Source organism: Alligator sinensis, unplaced genomic scaffold (genome assembly GCF_000455745.1).
Source record: "Alligator sinensis unplaced genomic scaffold, ASM45574v1 scaffold438_1, whole genome shotgun sequence".
NCBI classification, from domain to species: Eukaryota; Metazoa; Chordata; order Crocodylia; family Alligatoridae; genus Alligator; species Alligator sinensis.
This window is the reverse complement of record NW_005843131.1, coordinates 26,823-45,262: the sequence shown is the minus strand read 5'-3', so window position 1 is coordinate 45,262 and position 18,440 is coordinate 26,823. Positions and strand designations below refer to the sequence as shown.

At 43.3% G+C, this 18,440-nt stretch overlaps 1 protein-coding gene across 1 annotated transcript; it reads right to left on the bottom strand.

The window, feature by feature from the left end:
* Positions 1-498: 498 nt before the first annotated feature.
* Positions 499-7,676, bottom strand: VMA21 (VMA21, vacuolar ATPase assembly factor). Its single transcript, XM_006037515.3, has 3 exons — positions 7,553-7,676; positions 6,160-6,269; positions 499-4,349 (listed from the first exon to the last, which is right to left on the bottom strand). Exons 1-3 carry the CDS (start codon positions 7,606-7,608, stop codon positions 4,207-4,209), a joined length of 309 nt encoding a protein of 102 aa, XP_006037577.1. The 5' UTR covers positions 7,609-7,676; the 3' UTR covers positions 499-4,206.
* Positions 7,677-18,440: the final 10,764 nt, after the last annotated feature.

The following is an 18,440-nucleotide window of genomic DNA, read 5'->3' as shown; positions in this document are numbered from 1 at the left end:
GCAGAGTCTGGCTGCATCTGACATTTATTCCACTCCTGTACTAACTTAACTAAATGCAATAACTAAATATATATAATATACGTAGCACAAGCTTTCACAAACCCAAGTTCACTTCATCAAATGCTGTGAAAGGATGTGCAGAAAAAACATAAGTCGGTGTGTGTGCATTTAACTATAAGTCAGTCTATAAAGGTGCATACATACCCTGCCTTCTGACTGAAATGACTAACTACCCCCCTCCTCCCACCCACGTATGAAAGATACAGATCATGAGATCTGCTTGGAAAATAAGACTATTTCTTAACACTGAACAGTGTACAGTGACTGAACTGTCACTCTATTCGCCTTGTTAAACCACCACATAAGCTCCTGTATTTGAAGGACTAAAAATCATTCATAGTTAAAAAAAATAAAAATAAAAAAATTAATGCAAACCAAGCTTTGTGCACCAACATTGCCTTGTTAAAAGGTTTGCACTATTTTTACACAAAACTAATATAGAAGACAAAAACATTTATGATTTTAGAAATACAATGTTACAACATTACAGCGTACAAATTTGCTTCTATGTTACCCTGCACAGACAATGGATTACACATTAAATGTTCAGGCTACAAAGGTTGGAACATACAGATTTAAAAAAAATATTCAAGTGTTGCTGAAGCACAAGAAGGCTTCAAGTAGACGCTATCATGGCACGTAATTTCTACTATCAAGAAGGCTTAGCAACCCATTATGTTGACATTAGCAGAGCAGTTCATGAAACCAATTTCACTCGTTGTCCCGCAAACCAGCATCCCCCTACAAACAAAGCCTATCCTGATAGAGAGCTCCCTGCTATTATACATAATCTTTATTAGAAAGTCTCAGTTTATGCCAAACTAACACTTAGCATGAACATTTACATCAGACCACGGCCAAAGAGCTTGCAAACAAGGAAGAAGTTCCTCATTTGCAAGCTTTTTGGGCAGTCTCTTAGTTCTGCCTTTATGGTGAGGCTTAGCACAGCCGCTGGGGGGAAGAGGTCTATTGCTGGGGTATGCAGGCATTACAGCCATGTTTCTAAATCCCTGGATATCCAAATGGAATGAGTCAGAATCCTATTTGAAGCAGCACTTATAGTGTTTGCTTTGTTTTAAACAAACAGATTTTGGGCTTGTCTACATTAGTCAAACCAAGCCAGTTTTTAGACAAGCTAATGCTTACATTGAGTTGAAGGCAGATCTTAAGCCGTATCTGAACTGTTCTATGGATGCTCTTTAAGCCCTTTTTAATTTCCAATTCTGTGGTGCTGACTTCCTACTGGTTTCAATAGTGTACTTTTCACTGGCTGTGTCTACATGAGACGCCAACTGTGCAGCTCACAGTTACTGCAGTCATTGAGTACTTGGTTATACAAGTACTCAATGACTTTGCAGGCAGTACTTTGTCTACATGCAGCCACTGTGTCGCACCTGATGGCTCACCAGCTTCCTTGCTCTGACAATATATAACCTGGCTTATTGCTCTTACCCCTTTCCACATAATCATCTTGCTTTCTCTCAAGGGAATGTTTTTGAAACCATGATATGCCACTTGCAGAAACAAGATGTAGTGAATGCGTTAACACTATCTTTTCCACTCTTAAATGGCTGAGATGCCCTGGCTCTCTCAGACTTTTCCAGCACATCTCAGTTTTTGTGATCAACCCAGCAAGTTAAGTAATTATTTCCATAATCCCAAGGAAATACAGTTTTAGCATCAGGACATTCCTGCCATAGAACACAAACATAGATATAATATAGTACACAATTAGTGAAGCAGGACAGACCTTTCATTTTCAAACATATTATAAATTGAGCAAAATTTACTCTGTACATTGCTTTAGCTAATCTATTCTTTATGATACACTGTGTTAGTATGTGAGCAGCAACAAAATAACAGTCCAGAAACTTTTCAGCTCTAATATTTGTTTACTAGTTCTTGACAATGGGATTTGTTCTACAAGGTCTCTCTTTCTTACAAGGCATTATTTATTATATAACATGTAGAACATAGGTGAGAAGATAGGAATTTCTCACTGTGTCACCTTATAAAATAAAACTGCACGAGAAATAAACTACAGGATCATTTCCTAGTGTGCCAGCAGCAACCTAACACTGGCCTTTTAGACTGGAAAACCTAATGCTGTAGGAACAAGGATTTAAAGGTTGATTTGTCCTAATCTGAAGTCACTATGCAATAGCAGGTTTCGCGTTAATGCTTCATCCCACATGTGAGATGGTTCTACAGCTTAATACTCCATTCTATAGCTGCAAGGCAGGTATGCACCTGTGCCTCGTTTTATAATATTCATAGACATATTTTGCCTGCAAGTGCAAGAGCTAATACTCTGTATCTTGTATTAAGCAAAAATCTCATAGAAATGGTGTAAGTGGTAAAAATGAAATGGAAAAACCCAAAGCAACTGCTTTAAAAACAAAACAAAATGAAACAAACCCAAGAAACCTAACCCCTAAAAAAAAAAAGAAAAACCACAAAAAAAAAACAACGAATTGGGAAAGTTCCGTGCATGGTGGTACCCTGTTCCCCACACATGCAAAAAGCCTGTTAAGGTTAGCACAAAACCAAAATGCAATTCAGGGCAGCATGCTAGCAAAGTTTCATCCTGATTTGACTATATAGTTCATGATTCAACAAAACATACAGGCGTTTTTTATTATTGGGAATTAGCAATGATAAAATATGATGGTGCCAATCTTTTAACAGTGGTCACAGTATCATTACCATATTATTTCACAGTATCACTATGGTTTGCTTTTTCCTTTAAAACATGCTTGTTTCTCCTGTACATCTCTAAAACCCACTCTCTTTGTTCATGACTACACCCCAGAAAATATTTTAAAAAAATCAGCCCGTTATCAGTTGAAACAGAGCTAGTCCAGAGCAACTGCTATTTAGTATTTTCACTGCAAAATAAATACTAAATATCTCTCCTTTTGTAAGGAAGGTTCACAACAGGAAAGGTAGGCAGATAAGCAAGTTCACAATATTGCAATCTTCCAGATTCATTAGAAATAGCCAAAGGATGCAGGAACAAATCATAAGAATTTAAAATGCAACAAGCCAAAAAGTTATATTCAAAAGAAAAAAAAAGTTTAATATGAAGTGCAGGACCAAAATCAAGTTTTCTGATCAACTAGTTGTTTTGCCCTTATCTTTGTCCCCAGATATGAGTTTCCAGAGAATTTGCTGCATTTAATTGGAAGTAAAGCTCATTGCTGAGATTCACATTATACTTATGATTTGAGCTGTAGTACAGATCACTTTGAAATGTATCAGTTACTCCTTACTATATCAGCAAGTTATCACCTAAAATGGTTCTGTATAACTTAGAAAAATATGCCCTGGAGATTAGATTAATTATAGATCAAAAATAATGTTTTCTAGATAAATGCGATGCAAAAATGATTTTTGGTTAAACTGAGAAGCCATATTTTGCTAATGACATTGTAAGGGTGCATCCTTAAATTTGTGGCTGTGATATCTTACAATTGCTACAAGCATATTTAACTAACTGCTCTCCAACATGCAAGTTTTTTAGCCTCAAGAGCTACCTTCTGGGATTATGGAAAGTGCATTATCTGTTCCATTGCTCCAAACAAAAATGTAAACTATATACTTGTATTACCATGTCCGACTAGTACAAAACAATGCTCAGTTTGATTCTGTGCTCCCAAAATGGAGCAAAGGCCCATAAAACATGAACGAAGCTAGTGTTTTAGTCCTACTGGCATATTACTCAGTTTCTTTTGAAACTAGTAAGTTAACAGAAGGAATCGATACATAATTTTAACTTAATAATTGACTTCAACCAACATTTTGCTTAGCTGTTCTTGCCTGCTCCAAGATGTGCACAAAAAAATTCCAAAAAACAAAAAAACCCAAACTGCACACATTCAGCCCAGCCTATTTGTTTCAATTTCAGGTGAAGATCTTCTCAACCTTGCCAAGTTGAGGTTGAATAACTTTTGTTTTAGTCTTTAGCCAAATATTGGTATTCAGATGAGATGAGCATAAATCTTGTTCTATTCATACAGACTTCCAGTGTTGAGGCATTAACCTCCACTTTGTTGTATGTGTACACCGTACATTATGAAGAAAGTTCTTACTCAATCCACAACTACTCTGTTTACAGTCCATAGGCATCAGATGGTGATATTCACTTTAATCTTGCTTGCCTTCCCGCCACTGCCGAGAACCTTCATTCCACGCTACATAGACAAACAGAGCAAGTACCACATGAACAGCAACAACAGCAACTATGGCAGCATAAAAATAGCTGTCTCTGTTGGACATTCCAAAGGTACCTGAGAAAGTAAGACACAAACGATAGCGTACATTAGTTCACAAGAATTTGCTGATTTACATTAAGACACCGAGCTGAATTGTGTAGTAGTTACAAAATACCAGATTACACAAATGTTTCTGTACAGACAGGGATCACTAGGCCAAAATTCACAACAGTAACAGATTTCACACTCATGTTATAGTTGGGATGACAGCTTTTAACAAGCACTTCCATTACCTTTCAGAAATGCAGCTTTTTAAACCTTCATGGCATTTGTAAAAGCTCATTTTCGAACATCACCTAAGCCTCTGCACCCTGATAGTAACTTTTATTCCCTTACAGGCAGGAAAGTCTTAGGAAGAACAGTTAAGTGATTCACTTAGACTGTAAGTGTGAATTAGCAGTCTGGAATTCTTGCCTTCTATGCTCAAGCCGCTAACTCATGCTTACTAACTGGAAGCAACATAAAAACTAGTAATGAAGTAAGTTACTGGACTATGAATTTAGCCTCGTATGATGTGCACTACATAACTGAAGTTAAAAGATACGATGATTCACAAAAGTCCAAAACGGGTTAGCATTTTGGAAGAAAAAGGAACATTTTCTATCCATTTTCCATCTTCAGATATCTTTGAACTGTGTACATAATACCCCATACGTGCATGGGCTTGTTTGGAGGCAAGACTGTTTCTAAAGAGCAGTGTGCAGCTACAGAGGACGGTGGCTCCGACGTGGAATTTGACTGAGATACTGAAGTTCTAAAAGGCAACCAAGCGACAGTCAAAAATTTGTTACTTATGGCAATATGATCATATATTAAGAACGTGCAAGTCTAAAAGATTTTTCAGTCTTAAATGTCTTCCCTGTATGATCGTTCATTAAATTAACAATGTTAGATTGCAATACATTTCCATACTTCAAACTCAGCGACATTATTCTCCTATATAATGGGTATGAATAACTAGAACTATTTTCAGGATATTACTTGCTATAACCCAAAATGAACTGCCTGTAAATCTTGTTACGATTAACACAGTTTGGCAAGACAGATTTCAAAAGTGAATATATCAAGGAATAATTTTTTTCTGCAGGTGTTTCTAATACTTTTTCCACAGGCACAAACTTTAGCTTTCAGAACTGTATGTAGCCACACACACCAAAGAGAGCCAAGTTAGTTTTGGGAAACTCTTCAAATCTGTGATATATTTACCAAATCCTCTTTCCTTAAAGAGGAAGTTCCATTTTTAACAGCAAGATGTTCCATCATCAGAAGTTCCCTTGTTCTTGCCCGTTTATCATGCTGCAGAATCTGTGGTCGTTGTTGGTTTATTATTAAACATCTGACAGTGCTATACTCCACATTACCAGCTAAAGCCTCAATTTACAGGAAGAGGATGGAATTCCACAGGCAATCATGTTCAGCTTCTGTTTGACCTTGTAACGTTACGTTACAAAAAAAATATGGGTTACTGAAGCATGGAATTATTCCATCTTGAACATTATTTTCCACTGCAACCTTATGATTCCCACACACTTTAACAAGCGCAGGCCTTGAAATATTTGTTATATAAACAGATCTCAGATTTTATATTTACACAGGTGGCTTTTCCAATGAAATGGTTGACACAAGATGCCAAACTAATTCAGTTATTCAAATGGTCCTGCCCATTAAAATAATCAATTTACTTTCTAGCCCCAAATTCAAAACATTTCCTTTTTACGCCAAGGCATTTATACTACAAAGAATTATAGAAGAGAGACGAACACAGCAACACTGACACAAAGCTTTTCCTCTTGCAAGCGTTTCCAATTAGCAAAAAGAGAATTACCTTCAAATACATAAGCCTTTGAAGAAAAATACAGCCCAATAGGTAGTGTGATCATTAAAGCAGTGAAGAACAGGAGTGTTCTTAAAGTTGACGTTATTGAACCCTCATTTCTGAAATAAACCAGAAAGAAAAGTAAACACAGAAGGAAATCACAACGTGCAGGTCTGACACGCTACATAACTTTGCTTCTGCAGGAAAAAATACCCAACAACAGCTTACATCTTTGTTGTGATGCCTTGCGTTTGCTCTGTAGATTAGAAGAACAGAGCTTTGCGCTCAGTGGTGGCATTAACAAGTCTTCAAGGTCAGAAGTAGCCAAGACCACGTCGTACCATTAAAAAATTACAACTTGACAAATAGTGACATCACTTTTTGAACTCCTTAGCCCTCACTTTGACGCACGTTTGGTAAAGCACTCAAGGGAGCTACGGTTTAAAAACCACGTTTCTACCAGTTTTCATATTTGTGTATCTGTGGACTCGTGTGTTAAGTCAGCGCGCCCACGTGATCGACCCATTCTCCCGTCCTGTTTGTGGGAAAAATCCCCAAGGATCACGTAGGATATTTTACGCCTGCTCCAGGGGCGGAGGCGCTTGCTCTAATCAGCGTGGCTGGCAGCCGCTCTAATCAAAGCGCTGCCACGTCTCACGTACCAGTGCCCCCGCGCTTACACGTGGCAGCGGGGGCGCCTGAATACAGCTCGTTCGATCAAGCACCCCCACGGCCACTTTTAAGCGCGGGGACGCGGACACCCGAGACACGGGAGGCTGCTGCGGCGCGGCCATCGAGACTCCATTAATCCGACGTGCCGCAATTCCAGCGCATCGGAGCGGCCTCCGCCTTCATGTGTCAGCGCCCTTAAAAAAAAAAAATCAGGAAAGCAAGACACGGTTTGAACGTCTGCTACTCAAGTGGCTGTTATGGGAGCAGGGCAGTTTGCATAAGGATGACTCTGCCTCAGGTTTTAGTGCAAGTTTCTCTTCCTCCTCCTCCTGCGGGGAGGCCCGTCTCCGTCTCCGAGATCTCGATGGATCGGGAACCGGCTCAGTCTACGCCTCGTTCCCGCCGGATCCCACCGGCTCGGCTGGCGCGTTTGCTCCAAACCGGTTCTGGAGGCACCCAGGCGCTGCCCGGCAAGGTCACCGCGCCCCTGCCCCAGCAGGCGGGAATTTGGACGTGCAAAGGGCTGCAAGGCGGGCAGGAGGGCGGGCACGGCCCGGCTCTAAAACCCTGTCTGCACGGTGGCGGGGGGGGGCAACTGGAATTTGAAGTCGCTGGTTTCAGTGGTCGGAAGCGATCCGAGGAGGCGCCCCGTCCCGCCCCGCAGAGCTCGCAGCAGGGGAAAGCCGGGCCCTCCCCCCACAGCCGTGCCGCGCGGCTCCCCGCTCCTTACTGCCGGGGCTCGGGGGGCGCCAGCGCGTTGAGGGCCGCCTTGTCGTAGCGCTCCATCACGCTCCCCTCACACTACAGCGCCGCGCACTCCGCTTCCGGCCACGTGACTACTCCCTCCCCGCCAATCAGGTGATTCCAAGCCGGTCAGGCGACCTCCCCCTCCTCCGCGCCAATCAGGTGAGTCCAAGTCGGTCAGGTGACCTCCCCCTCCTCCGCACCAATCAGGTGACTCCAAGCAGGTCAAGTGACTCCCCCCTCCTCGGCGCCAGTCAGGTGAGTCCAAGGCGGTCAGGTGACCTCCCCCTCCTCCGCGCCAATCAGGTGACTCCAAGCCGGTCAGGTGACCCGAAGCTGGGAGACAGGGAGCAGAGGGAGCGAGTAGCCCGCTGGGTGTGTTCCAATGGCCACTAGGCCACGCCCCGGTTCCCCCTCAGCCAATCAGGGCTCCTCCCTTCTTAGAGCGCTCCGCTGAGGAAAGGGGCGGGGCTAAGCCAGGGCTGGAGGGGGGGGCAGTGTTGCCGTCATTACCGTATTTATACGATAATTTCAGCCCTTGTACCATGTGCCACCCATAGCAGTATAAATGTTCAAAATGAAGTAAATCAGGGGGAAAAAATGTTAACAGGGTAGAGAGGGGCGTACTTGGTAGCCGTGTTGGTCTGAGACAAGAAGACACAAAAAACTAGAACTCTTGGTGCCAAAATGATACCTTTTATTAGACCAACTGGGAAATTGCAAGAAAATTGTCCTTTTCTGCAGGGAAAAAAAAGGAAAGTGTCCTTCCCTGCAAAAAGAATTGTCCTTTTCTGCAGGAAAAGAGAGAGGGAAGAAAAAGGACAATTTTCTTGCAATTTCCCAATTGGTCTAATAAAATATATCATTTTGGTACCGAGAGTTCTAGTTTTTTGTATGTCAACACCATAGAGAAACTCTTCTTGACCCAGCTGGGAGAACAGCTCTAAGGAAGCCAAATAATCAGGCTGCCTGGTGCTACGGTTAGGGACCTACTTAATTCACTGATTTTGTGGAAACTGTGAAATTGGGGATTGTTTGCAAAAATCAACAACAAAAAGAACTAGTGCAAATAAAAAGCTGGCTCCCCGGTGGGAGCCCTGGTCCTCACTGCTGGGAGGGGAAGGTGCCCGCTGGTGCAAAAACCCCTTTGTCTCGCTGCAGTTTAAGTAGGTCCCGAGCTAGGGTTTTCCAGAAGACGCGTTTCCCCCAAGTAAGGAGGGGAGCCATGCTTTTTCTAGGGGCATTTCTGTGCGGAGCCGCGCCGACTTTGCATCACTTGATCTGCTTCCATTCAGTTCATTCCTTCACATCATCGCAGTCCTTCTGGGAGCCGTAGTGCCCACAGGCCTTCAAAAGGGAAGAAACCCTTCTCGCACCCCAGTGCACGGAGACAACAAGGCCGACTTTATTCCACGAGGGTGAAAATCAGTAATTGGCCTGTCCTTGGACCAGCTGGTTTTATGAATGGCGCTGACAGCATGACTGTGTTTCATTAGCATTCCTGGAAATGTCCCCCGACAGATCAATCACAGTGCGATGGGGGGCTGGACTAGGTCCCTTCCAGCCCTACTTTCCTATGATCCTATGTGACATGTGGTGGGTTTTATCAGGAGACAAACGTTTGAGATGTGCCCCATTACTGAATCATTTCTCGAAGCAATGCATGGGCCGTCAAGATCAAGGCCACATGGTCACAAAACAGGTAGAGATTCCTAGATTGTTAAGGGCTGGAAGGGACCTTGTAGATGATCAGGTCCAGTCCCCCTGCACTAGGCAGGGTTGCTTTTTTTTGTATTTTGGGGGTGGGGGGGGGGTTGTTTGTTTGTTTTAATCCTTGGACTTGATTTATTTAGGGTCAGTTGTACATACATGAACTACAGCTCAAGAGTCTACCTTATTCTACAAGACAGATAGTGAAACGCTGGCCTAGGATGTCTGCTTTACATTTGGGATATATGAAACATGGATTGCTTGTAGAGTTGTGGCACTGGACAGCCTTCAAAAGCTACGACTAGGGAACCTCCTAGCTCCTCAATACAAGTTTGGTTGAGATCCTCTGGCCCATTTGCTTGGCATTCATGCTTTATGCCTTGAAATTTCTTTTTGAAGCATCCTTGGAGCTTGCGTAGATCATCTTGCTTTTCAAAGGAGCTAGTTCTGGTGCCCACAAAAAAAAATTCAATGCTTCCTTTTTTTTGGATTCCTTTGTTTATGTGCCTGATTCACTGTCTTCAGCATGCTCTCGGGGTTTCACGCTCCAGTCCAGCATTGTAGAAGAGGATAAATTATTATACACGGAACAAGAGGAGTGCGTATAACAAACAGATCTTTACATGCTTCCATGTGGTTTGCTTCCATGTGCTTCTTTGTAATTCATTACGTGTAAAACAGATTTATGTGCCTCCTGCTTTTGCTCAACCAGAATATTCCCCCCCGCACAAAATCAAAGGAAAACTGTATATCGTGTGGAGCCTGGGTAAACTTCTCAAAGAGCAGCCTGCTGTGTAAGTGAAATGTGTGCCAGAGCAGTAATGAGACCTTTGGGAATGTTAAATGGGCATGGCACTGACTGAAGAAACAATCTTGCCCCCCTGGAGCTGCTCTGCAAGCATTTGGACTCTCAGATTCACGGCGTAAACAGTTTGGCATAGCCCAGACATTGTGCCCTGGCACAGCACTCAAGCTCACAAGGAAGAGGAGCAAGGGAATACCATTTTCAAAGGAGTGGAAATCCAAACCCATTTATTCTGATAGTAAATTTCTCTCTTGGGATCATGCGTAATTAAGAACCTTGATTTTTTTTTTCCTTGTGGTTTGGCCCCCTCTGTCAAGAGTGGATGGATTTTGTTGAATTAGAAAATTTACGTGTTTGCTTTTCAGTGGTGAATGCAATTCTAAAGAGACTCGTAGTCCTGCTTGTTATTTCAGTCGGCTGTGTTCAGACTGCTGTACAAGAGCAAAGAAAGACATGGAGCTTATGATCTCTGTTCCACAGCTGATCAGGATCCAGTCTCTAAGCAATGCAGAGCTCCAGTGCAGTTCAATCGTCTTTCTCCTTACAGTGGCTGTCCAGGTACCTGGGCTAGAGAGAGCGAGTATGCATGCGGGAGCCTAAGTCCTTAGATGCCAATTCCTGTTCCAATGAACTAGTCATATAACGTGAAACATGTTCAATCACAGGTGGATCCAGGATTTCAGAAGTGGGGTGTAGGAATAGCAACCAGCTGCAGGGGTAGCTACATCCCTGCTTCCAACCTTCCCGTTCGCACCACTGTACCTCCCCCATGATGTGCTCCTGCCTTCAGCAGGGGAGACTATAGTATTCACCCCAGAATACTATAAAGACCAGGCTATACAGAACTCGGCTGATCATAGAAAAGAAGCGCTGGAAAGGACCTCAGGAGGCCATCTAGTCCAATCCCCTGCTCAAGGCAGGATCATCCCTATCTAAACCATCCTAGACAAATACTTTTTGTAATCTTTTCTTAAAAACTTCAAACACCCTTCCTTGTACAACTACCAGGCACAATGCCTGAAACACCAAAAACACCCTCACTTGCTATATGTGGTTAAAGCAAAGGGACAACGGCACTGTTAATGTCCTGACATTGCAAAGAGTTATGTTCAAGGATGAGGACCATGCCCCCTGTTGCAGAAGAAAGCCCAAACTCCTACAGAACTTATCAATATGACTGCGGAGTAAAATGTTTCTTGTCCAAGTGTGAAAATCAGTCTGAGCCTAAGGGGAACAGCAAGACCTTCTAGCCAGGGACCTCTGGGGTTTTTCAGTTCCAGCAGGAGCATCAGCATCTCCATCAAAATTCTTAGTCTTGGGAAAAAAAAAAGCCCTGACATGTAGCACCAGGAAGGGAAAAATATCCTTCCCAGCCCCATGTGGCAACAGCAAATCTAGAAGCATGGCGTAACCAGACCTGAAGACACCTTCCATCTTCATAACCCTTCTCTGAATGAAGCAAAGGGGATTTGAAAGCCAGTCTCCCCCCGGCCGCGAGACGTCTAAGGAATGGAATGGGTGCCACCTCTTCCTCTTCCTTGACTTTCTAATCCCTGCCTTGTGAACAGAGCCTGAAAAACCAAAGCATTTTACTTAAGAAAAAAAAAAGATTTATTTTGACAGTTCCTGTAGTTTTTCGTCTTAACTTTTGTTCAGACCACTTGTGAGAGTTGACCTGAATTCATAAACAATCTTTGGCTGCCCTGAACTGCATTTCCAGTGAATAACTAATTTGTAAAAAAATTAAGGAAATTGTCCTGCTTTAGTTATGAACCAAAGAGCACAGTTAAAAGTAATGAACTACAGTAGGTGGTTTTAATAAGCACCACTTGATTTTCTTTCCATTTTAACATAAGGTACAGGCTGTTCTTTCCACCTCTGGGTTGACTTCCCTGGTGAGACTCACAACTACACAAGACCCTTTTAAAATGAAGCAGGGAACTCCAAACTGGAACAGTCTCTCATCAAAGATATGTACCAGGAAGATTTAAACGCATTATCAAAAGGCAACAAATCACTGGCGGCTCACCAGTCCATGTACAGACAATGTAGGGTTTTCATTTTTCGGGGAGGGGGGAGGGTTGCAATTCAGAAATATTTTATATCTCAAAATAATTTTCTCTCTCATCTGACTGGCTCTCTCATCAACCAAGCTTGCAAAAGTGTTAGTGAATCATTTTCTTGTGTTTCTTTATAGCATGGTCTTCATATAGGGGTGCTTAATGGAAAAGCTAGAAGACTTTTGTACCTGTGAACAAGCATTTGCTTTCTTAGATTTTATTTTTAAGAAGTCGGGTAACTCCTCGTCAAATTGCTTTAGATTTTGCCTCCAAGTCTACCTTGACCTGCCTTACCACATTGTGAGCTGATTTAGCTTTTATTATAAATGTTACTGATGCAAAATTTGCCCTTAAAATTCAAACTCCACCACAACCCAAATGATTGAGTGACAATTGTTGCTCCATAAAGTTTAGAAGATACTGAGTCATTCTATAAAACTCTGCTATTGTAATCTCTTTCTTGGGTCTTTTTTTTTTTTTTAAATACCAGTTTTCTATCCCTTGGTGTGTATCCACTTAGCTTATTTTCTGATGGGTAATTTGAGAAAACTTTTCCAGCTGTAGGATGTTCGCCTTTTTTGCTTAAGGTAGTTCCATGGCTCCTATAACTGTAGACCTCACCCCCACCCATGGGTGGGCCTGTCACTCGTGCATCACACTCAGCAGCCAAAGGACTCATCGGTGCATCCACCATGCTCTGCACAGATCAACGATGCCAAATAATAACTGTAGAATCTGAGCATCTCACACGCTTTGCTTATCCCTCCTGATGAAACAGAGAAATACTGTTAACCTAATTTTACAGACAGACAACCAAGGCCAAGGAAGACAAAAGCTCCACAAAAGGTCTCGGACGTCCAAAGTGGGACTTAAATGGAATCTGAGCATCTAAGTCAAGGATATAATCCTCCTAGCCCTGTAGGCACACATGTTTTCACTGGCCAAGTTCCCTAAACACTTAAAATTATGATTTTTCAAATGCACAGAAATGCTCCATTTTATCAATGCTGAGCAACTAGTGCGTAAGCATCCACAAAAGAGGGGGTCCACCCAGAACAGCTGTGCAGTGATGGCACTCACCTAAATTCAAACCTCCTCAGACTGTCATGATTTGAATTAATAGTGACAAATGTAAATAGTATCCCATGATAGTCTAAGGCGGTTGCTACCACAGTGGAGCTTAAGCAGGAAAGGTGCAGATTGGTGCTGCATGTAGAGTATTTCTTTGCACAACCCCTAGACGCTGGTAGAGCAAAAGTTGCTCCTTCCTTAAAGGGACTGGAAGGAAAAAGAAAGAAGGTTTGGGAGAGGAGGGGAGAAGTGAATAGATAAAAAAGACATGTTTTTGAAAATCCTGTTCGTTGAGAGTATAATAAGGGTTTTTCCTGTGATAACTTATATTCAATCCTCCCTTTTCCAGAGACAGAGAGCTGCTGGAATAAGGAAGGGGGGCAGCAGCTGCCCGAGGTGATGGTGATGGTGACAGGTAAAGATTCAAGGCAGGGCCTGATTCTGCACAGTTGCAAATCTCTCTTGGGAGGTGTTGAGGCCCTCAGTGCTGTGACTTCCCAAGGGAGCCAAGGTCTCTTAGCAGTGCATAACATCCTTGCAGCGCCTTGCAGCAGTGGGTCTTGAGCAGCTCGCCCTTCACTTTGGATTTGTAATCACTTGTTCATGATTAGAAACGTTTTCACCGAGGGTAGGGTAGAGCTGAGCAGCTAAGCGGGGAAGGTACGGTATATGGAACGACCAGCAGAGATTTATGACAGAGGCATTCATGGCTGTTTCAGGTCTGTAGGTTTCACTATATGAAGGAGAACATGCTTTTGAAGCCAAGTTGAGAGTGAGTTTCTGGAAGCTATAGAGAAACCAAGACACCAGTTATGCATGTCTTTTATATCTATTCAGTCAAAGGTTTAATGTGCATCCCAGGGGTCATTAACTGGTTGCTACAGAAAAAAAATGGGCAACATTTGAAATTTGAGATACATTGCAAAGTAGACCAATACTAATACACTCATTTATTGTCATAAACTCCACTTCACAAAGGATTGGTTTCAAGAGATGGAACGAAATTGTTGCATAAATCTGGCTTAGCAAGCCACTTATATGGGGTTTGGGGGAAAAAAATGCAGTGTTCACTACTACAGATCCCAAGATGAACAACAACCGGGGCAAATATCCGCTCCTAGCAAGAGGTTCTTAGTAATTTGTAGGCACACTGGCAATAGCCCAGTCTTATCCAGTTGCAGAAGGAATGCAGGACCAATAATGGAAATGATCCCATCTGGTAATGGGCGCACACAACCAGGACACAGAGCTTGAAACACACATGGTGCTCAATACGGAAGAAATAGCTGTTTGCACACATTGGAGTACAAAGAAACACTCCGTTCCTGCAATTACCATAACACAACCTGCACTTATTAATTTGCTAGTCAAGCTCTTGATACTGTAATCCATCATAAAAGGGGGAAAATTCTGGAGAAGATCGCCTCTTATTAGTCAACATGCCAAATGCTCTGATCAGCTCAACATTAGGTTAAAAAGACACAAACATTTGTGAAAATTTAATAGATTTTTTTTACACTGACATGAAAATACCAGGCAGCTCTGATACGCATATCCCATTTGACAATTAAGGAAGGTTGGCTCAGATAACTCATTAATGCAAGTGTGCTCCATGGATGCACAGCTCCTTCCAATATCTCTGCAAAAGCACAAGCAGATGTAACTACTACTGGTAACCACAGCAGCATTTTGGGACCTCTTTCTAATGAAGCAGCAAGGCTTGATACCCCAGCAATATGCTAAAATAAATGCTTTAAAACATCATGATGAATTAAAAGGCCTGACCCCAGAGACCGAACAAGAGGCCTGGAAGGCAGCAGTGGCTAGGCCAGCAGCTATGGTGGTAGCTGTCCTTCTTGCACCACTTCAAGTGACTGGGGCTGGTATCCCAGTTGCCCATCTCTACCTGCGCTACTGTCTTCCCCAGATGAGGTGCCACATCAGTTGTGTAAGGAGAACGGCTGAGTTTCTGGATCCCAAAGCATTCAATCTCTGGCAAATACATCCCCACCTCCACTGACCTATGTGTCTTGCCCCCTAACAGCCCTGCAAGCAGCTCTGCTGTACTTCAAGGCTTGAGCATTTCCCTGCTTCACTCTTACTTCTAAGCAATAGATGGCAGGAAAAAAATAAAGAAAAGGTTACAACACTCATAAGTTAGCCTTATTTTTGACACTGGCTGATTCTGATGCACTTGACATTTTCACTTACCCCCGGTAGAGGAGGCCAACTATGGCACCGAAGTGCAGACATCCGAGGAGCAGTACACGCCACGCAGGAAAGGTTCATGTTCAGGCAGAGCATACAGAAGACATGCGAAACGATAGGAAACTCTGGGATTGATCTGAGACAGAAGAGCCAATTTCGTGTCTCTTCTGAGGGATTTGGGCTTTCAAAACCAGACTGAGAGTAGAACTTAGGGCGGGGGTAATGATATGAGAAAATGAACTCCCAAGAAAGGATTTTAAGTTGCCAAGGAATAGGAGTCACCCAGTGCCAGGCCAAGCTCAGGAAGGGTGGATAATTGTCTGACTGAGGTCCAGAATCCCAAAAGAAAACATCATGCAGAGCCAAAATGAGAATCAAGGAAAAACACCATAAAGGACAAGGAAATTCTGTGACCGGCAAACCAAGCCAGGGCAACGCCCAGCAGATAAGAAATAATATGCAAGAAATGCAAAGGATTCACTATCTTTGCAAGCGTGTGCGAGTGTCAGCAGCATGTACAACACAGGAAGAACAACAACAGTACCGTTGTCTCTGGTGGTCTCGCACAAGCAACACTCAGTGCTGCAGCACAGGACAACTGGACTGTCCATTGGAAACAACCAACCTAGTGACTACTTCTCAGCTGCACACTGGTGCACGTGCCAAAAGGGTGCTGGGAACACTCTTATTAGAAGCTCTCAGAAAGAAACCATTGGTAAGAAAAAATAAATGGGTATTACAGAGCTTACAACACTGAGATTATTCATTAAAGGCACATGTGGACTAAACATATGCATAACAGGCTGATTAAGACTTTTTGGGGCCCTGGGCAAGAAAAAGATCCCGCAGAGCAAAAGGTCCTTTCCTCTCTTTCCTTCCTGGTGCTGCTGCTGTGGAGGTGTGCAACCCAGTTCTCACTCACTCACTGACGAGTTATAGTGAGCAGTATAAAGGAAATAAGAAAAGAACTTACTTGCATACAACATGCAAATAAGCCTTCTTATTTGCTTTATATTGCTCATCCTAATGGGCCAGTGAGAACTGGGTCAAAATTGAAGAATACTTATCATATACTTGCCAACACTGAACCCAGGCGTTGGTGGGGGACAAGCCTCTTGAAGGCTCAGATCAAGCGTAGTGGCTTCTTAACTTGGCTGGGGAAATACCATGTATCTGTGTCCAAGAAGGCTGTTTCCCTGAACCCTGACCCGCGTCGCAGGAGACCGGCTCTCCTGGCGTGGTTCAGTGCCTGCGAGGTGCAGCAGTTTTAATCCCAGTTTATGGAAATGGGAGTCTCCTCCCTTGCTTTCTCCGAGGGCCTTATGGCTAAGGGCAAGCAAAACTCAGGGGCATCCAAACCCCAAGCCTCTGGGCTTGAGCCTGCAAGTAGGATGCCCACCAAAGGTTTTGGAAACATCTAAAGCCCCAGGTGCAGGTGGAGGATGTTTGCTAGTAGTAGGGCCACTTATGGTTCTGGGCTCATGGATTCAGAATTAGTTTTGGCTAATTTGGCCTTGGATACAAATTAAATAATAATTAAAAAAATCTAGGGGGAAACCTAGGCATCTAGGGGTCTTTGTCTGGCAGGAGCCCCTGGGCCTGGGCCCAACTGGCCCACGTGTTAATTTGCCTATGACGCACGGACAACATGGGGAAAAGATATCACATGCAATGTTGCAGGGAAAAGAACAGCTGTTATCGGATTATAGGTGCGTCAAAGACCCAGCTCACATCAGACAACTGCATGCGCTGGAGGAACAGGAGACCAAAACACATGAGAAAAAGCATAAGGATGCCATCATGGACCAGGGAAGCTGTCACCACAGTACTGAGTAGAGTAGAAAGAGCCCAAATGCTTCATAATTTCCACTAGGAAAGTTCTCCTTGCCCCAAGGCAGAGGTCAAAAGAGAAGCAAGTTCGCTGCCTTGGGAAACACAAAATGAGCAGGGCTGCGTCTTCATGTTAAACTTCCTACCCCTGGCAGTAATGTCCGCAAGCAGCCTGTGCTATTCTTCTTTGCCGGGCACCTGATGCAGCAGCAGCGGAAATACCATCAGGCTAAGAGGGGCAGGCTACTTTGCTCCATCAGCGGGCAGCACTCCTTAACCCACACAAAGTGCCAAGCTTGATGATGCTGCTGCTGAGCACAGCAAGCTGAATGTGTAGGCTTGGCTTCGAAGAACCAGAGCAGCAACATTTGGTTGTTGTAACAAAAGCAAAATCCCAGAGCCCGTTGCTGATGTACAGATCCCCGACAATTAAAGAGAGACTCAAAAAGGGAACACTTTCCATTGCAAACGAGCGGAGTGATGTTGGCAACATGCCTCGTGCCAAATATTTTTCTATGCTGGGTGTGTCAGCAGGGTTCTGGCAGGTGCCCTTGAGAAAACAGTTCACACATTTGTGTACGCTCAATCCCGCCTGCAGGACACATTGCTTCCACAGTCTGTCATGTGGGTGGTGTTTGGCGCCTGGGGCATTTTATGGTTGTATGCCACAAGTTGGCAACAAAGGGTACTAACGTTTACATGCAAACATTTTGATCTGGAGAAAAGATCAGAGAAGACCCAAAGCAGAAACATTTGGTTATTATAAGAAAAACAAAACACCAGAACTTGCTGCTTATGTACAAATCCCCACGAATTAAACAAATACTCAAAAAGGGAACATTTTCCGTTGCAAATCAGGGGAATGCTTTGGGTGGCTTCAGAGACAAAGCTGTTGGTTTGAAATGAAGCATGTAAAATCCATGCAACCAAAATAACATCCCTGGAAAAGAACTTAACTCAACCAAGTCTAGAGATAGATCACAGTAAGGCTGAGGCAATCATGAGCATGCCAATCCAGGCAGACAAGACAGGGGTGCAAAGAGTACTTGGAATCACCCTCGCTGGGTAAGGAAATGTGTACTTGTCTAGCTGGCCTGACTGCAATCGGAGAGTAACACTGGGAAAATATGTCCAATGTTCATGGGATCTTAGTCCTAATAGTTTGAGGAACTGAAGAAGATAGAGATCCC

Coding starts and splice junctions, on each gene's coding strand:
- VMA21 (XM_006037515.3), bottom strand. CDS start 7,608: ATGGAGCGCTACGACAAGGCGGCCCTCAACGCGCTGGCGCCCCCCGAG. Junction 6,270..7,552: donor GCGCCCCCCGAGCCCCGGCA/GTAAGGAGCGGG, acceptor GGTTTATTTCAG/AAATGAGGGTTCAATAACGT. Junction 4,350..6,159: donor AAAGGCTTATGTATTTGAAG/GTAATTCTCTTT, acceptor TTACTTTCTCAG/GTACCTTTGGAATGTCCAAC.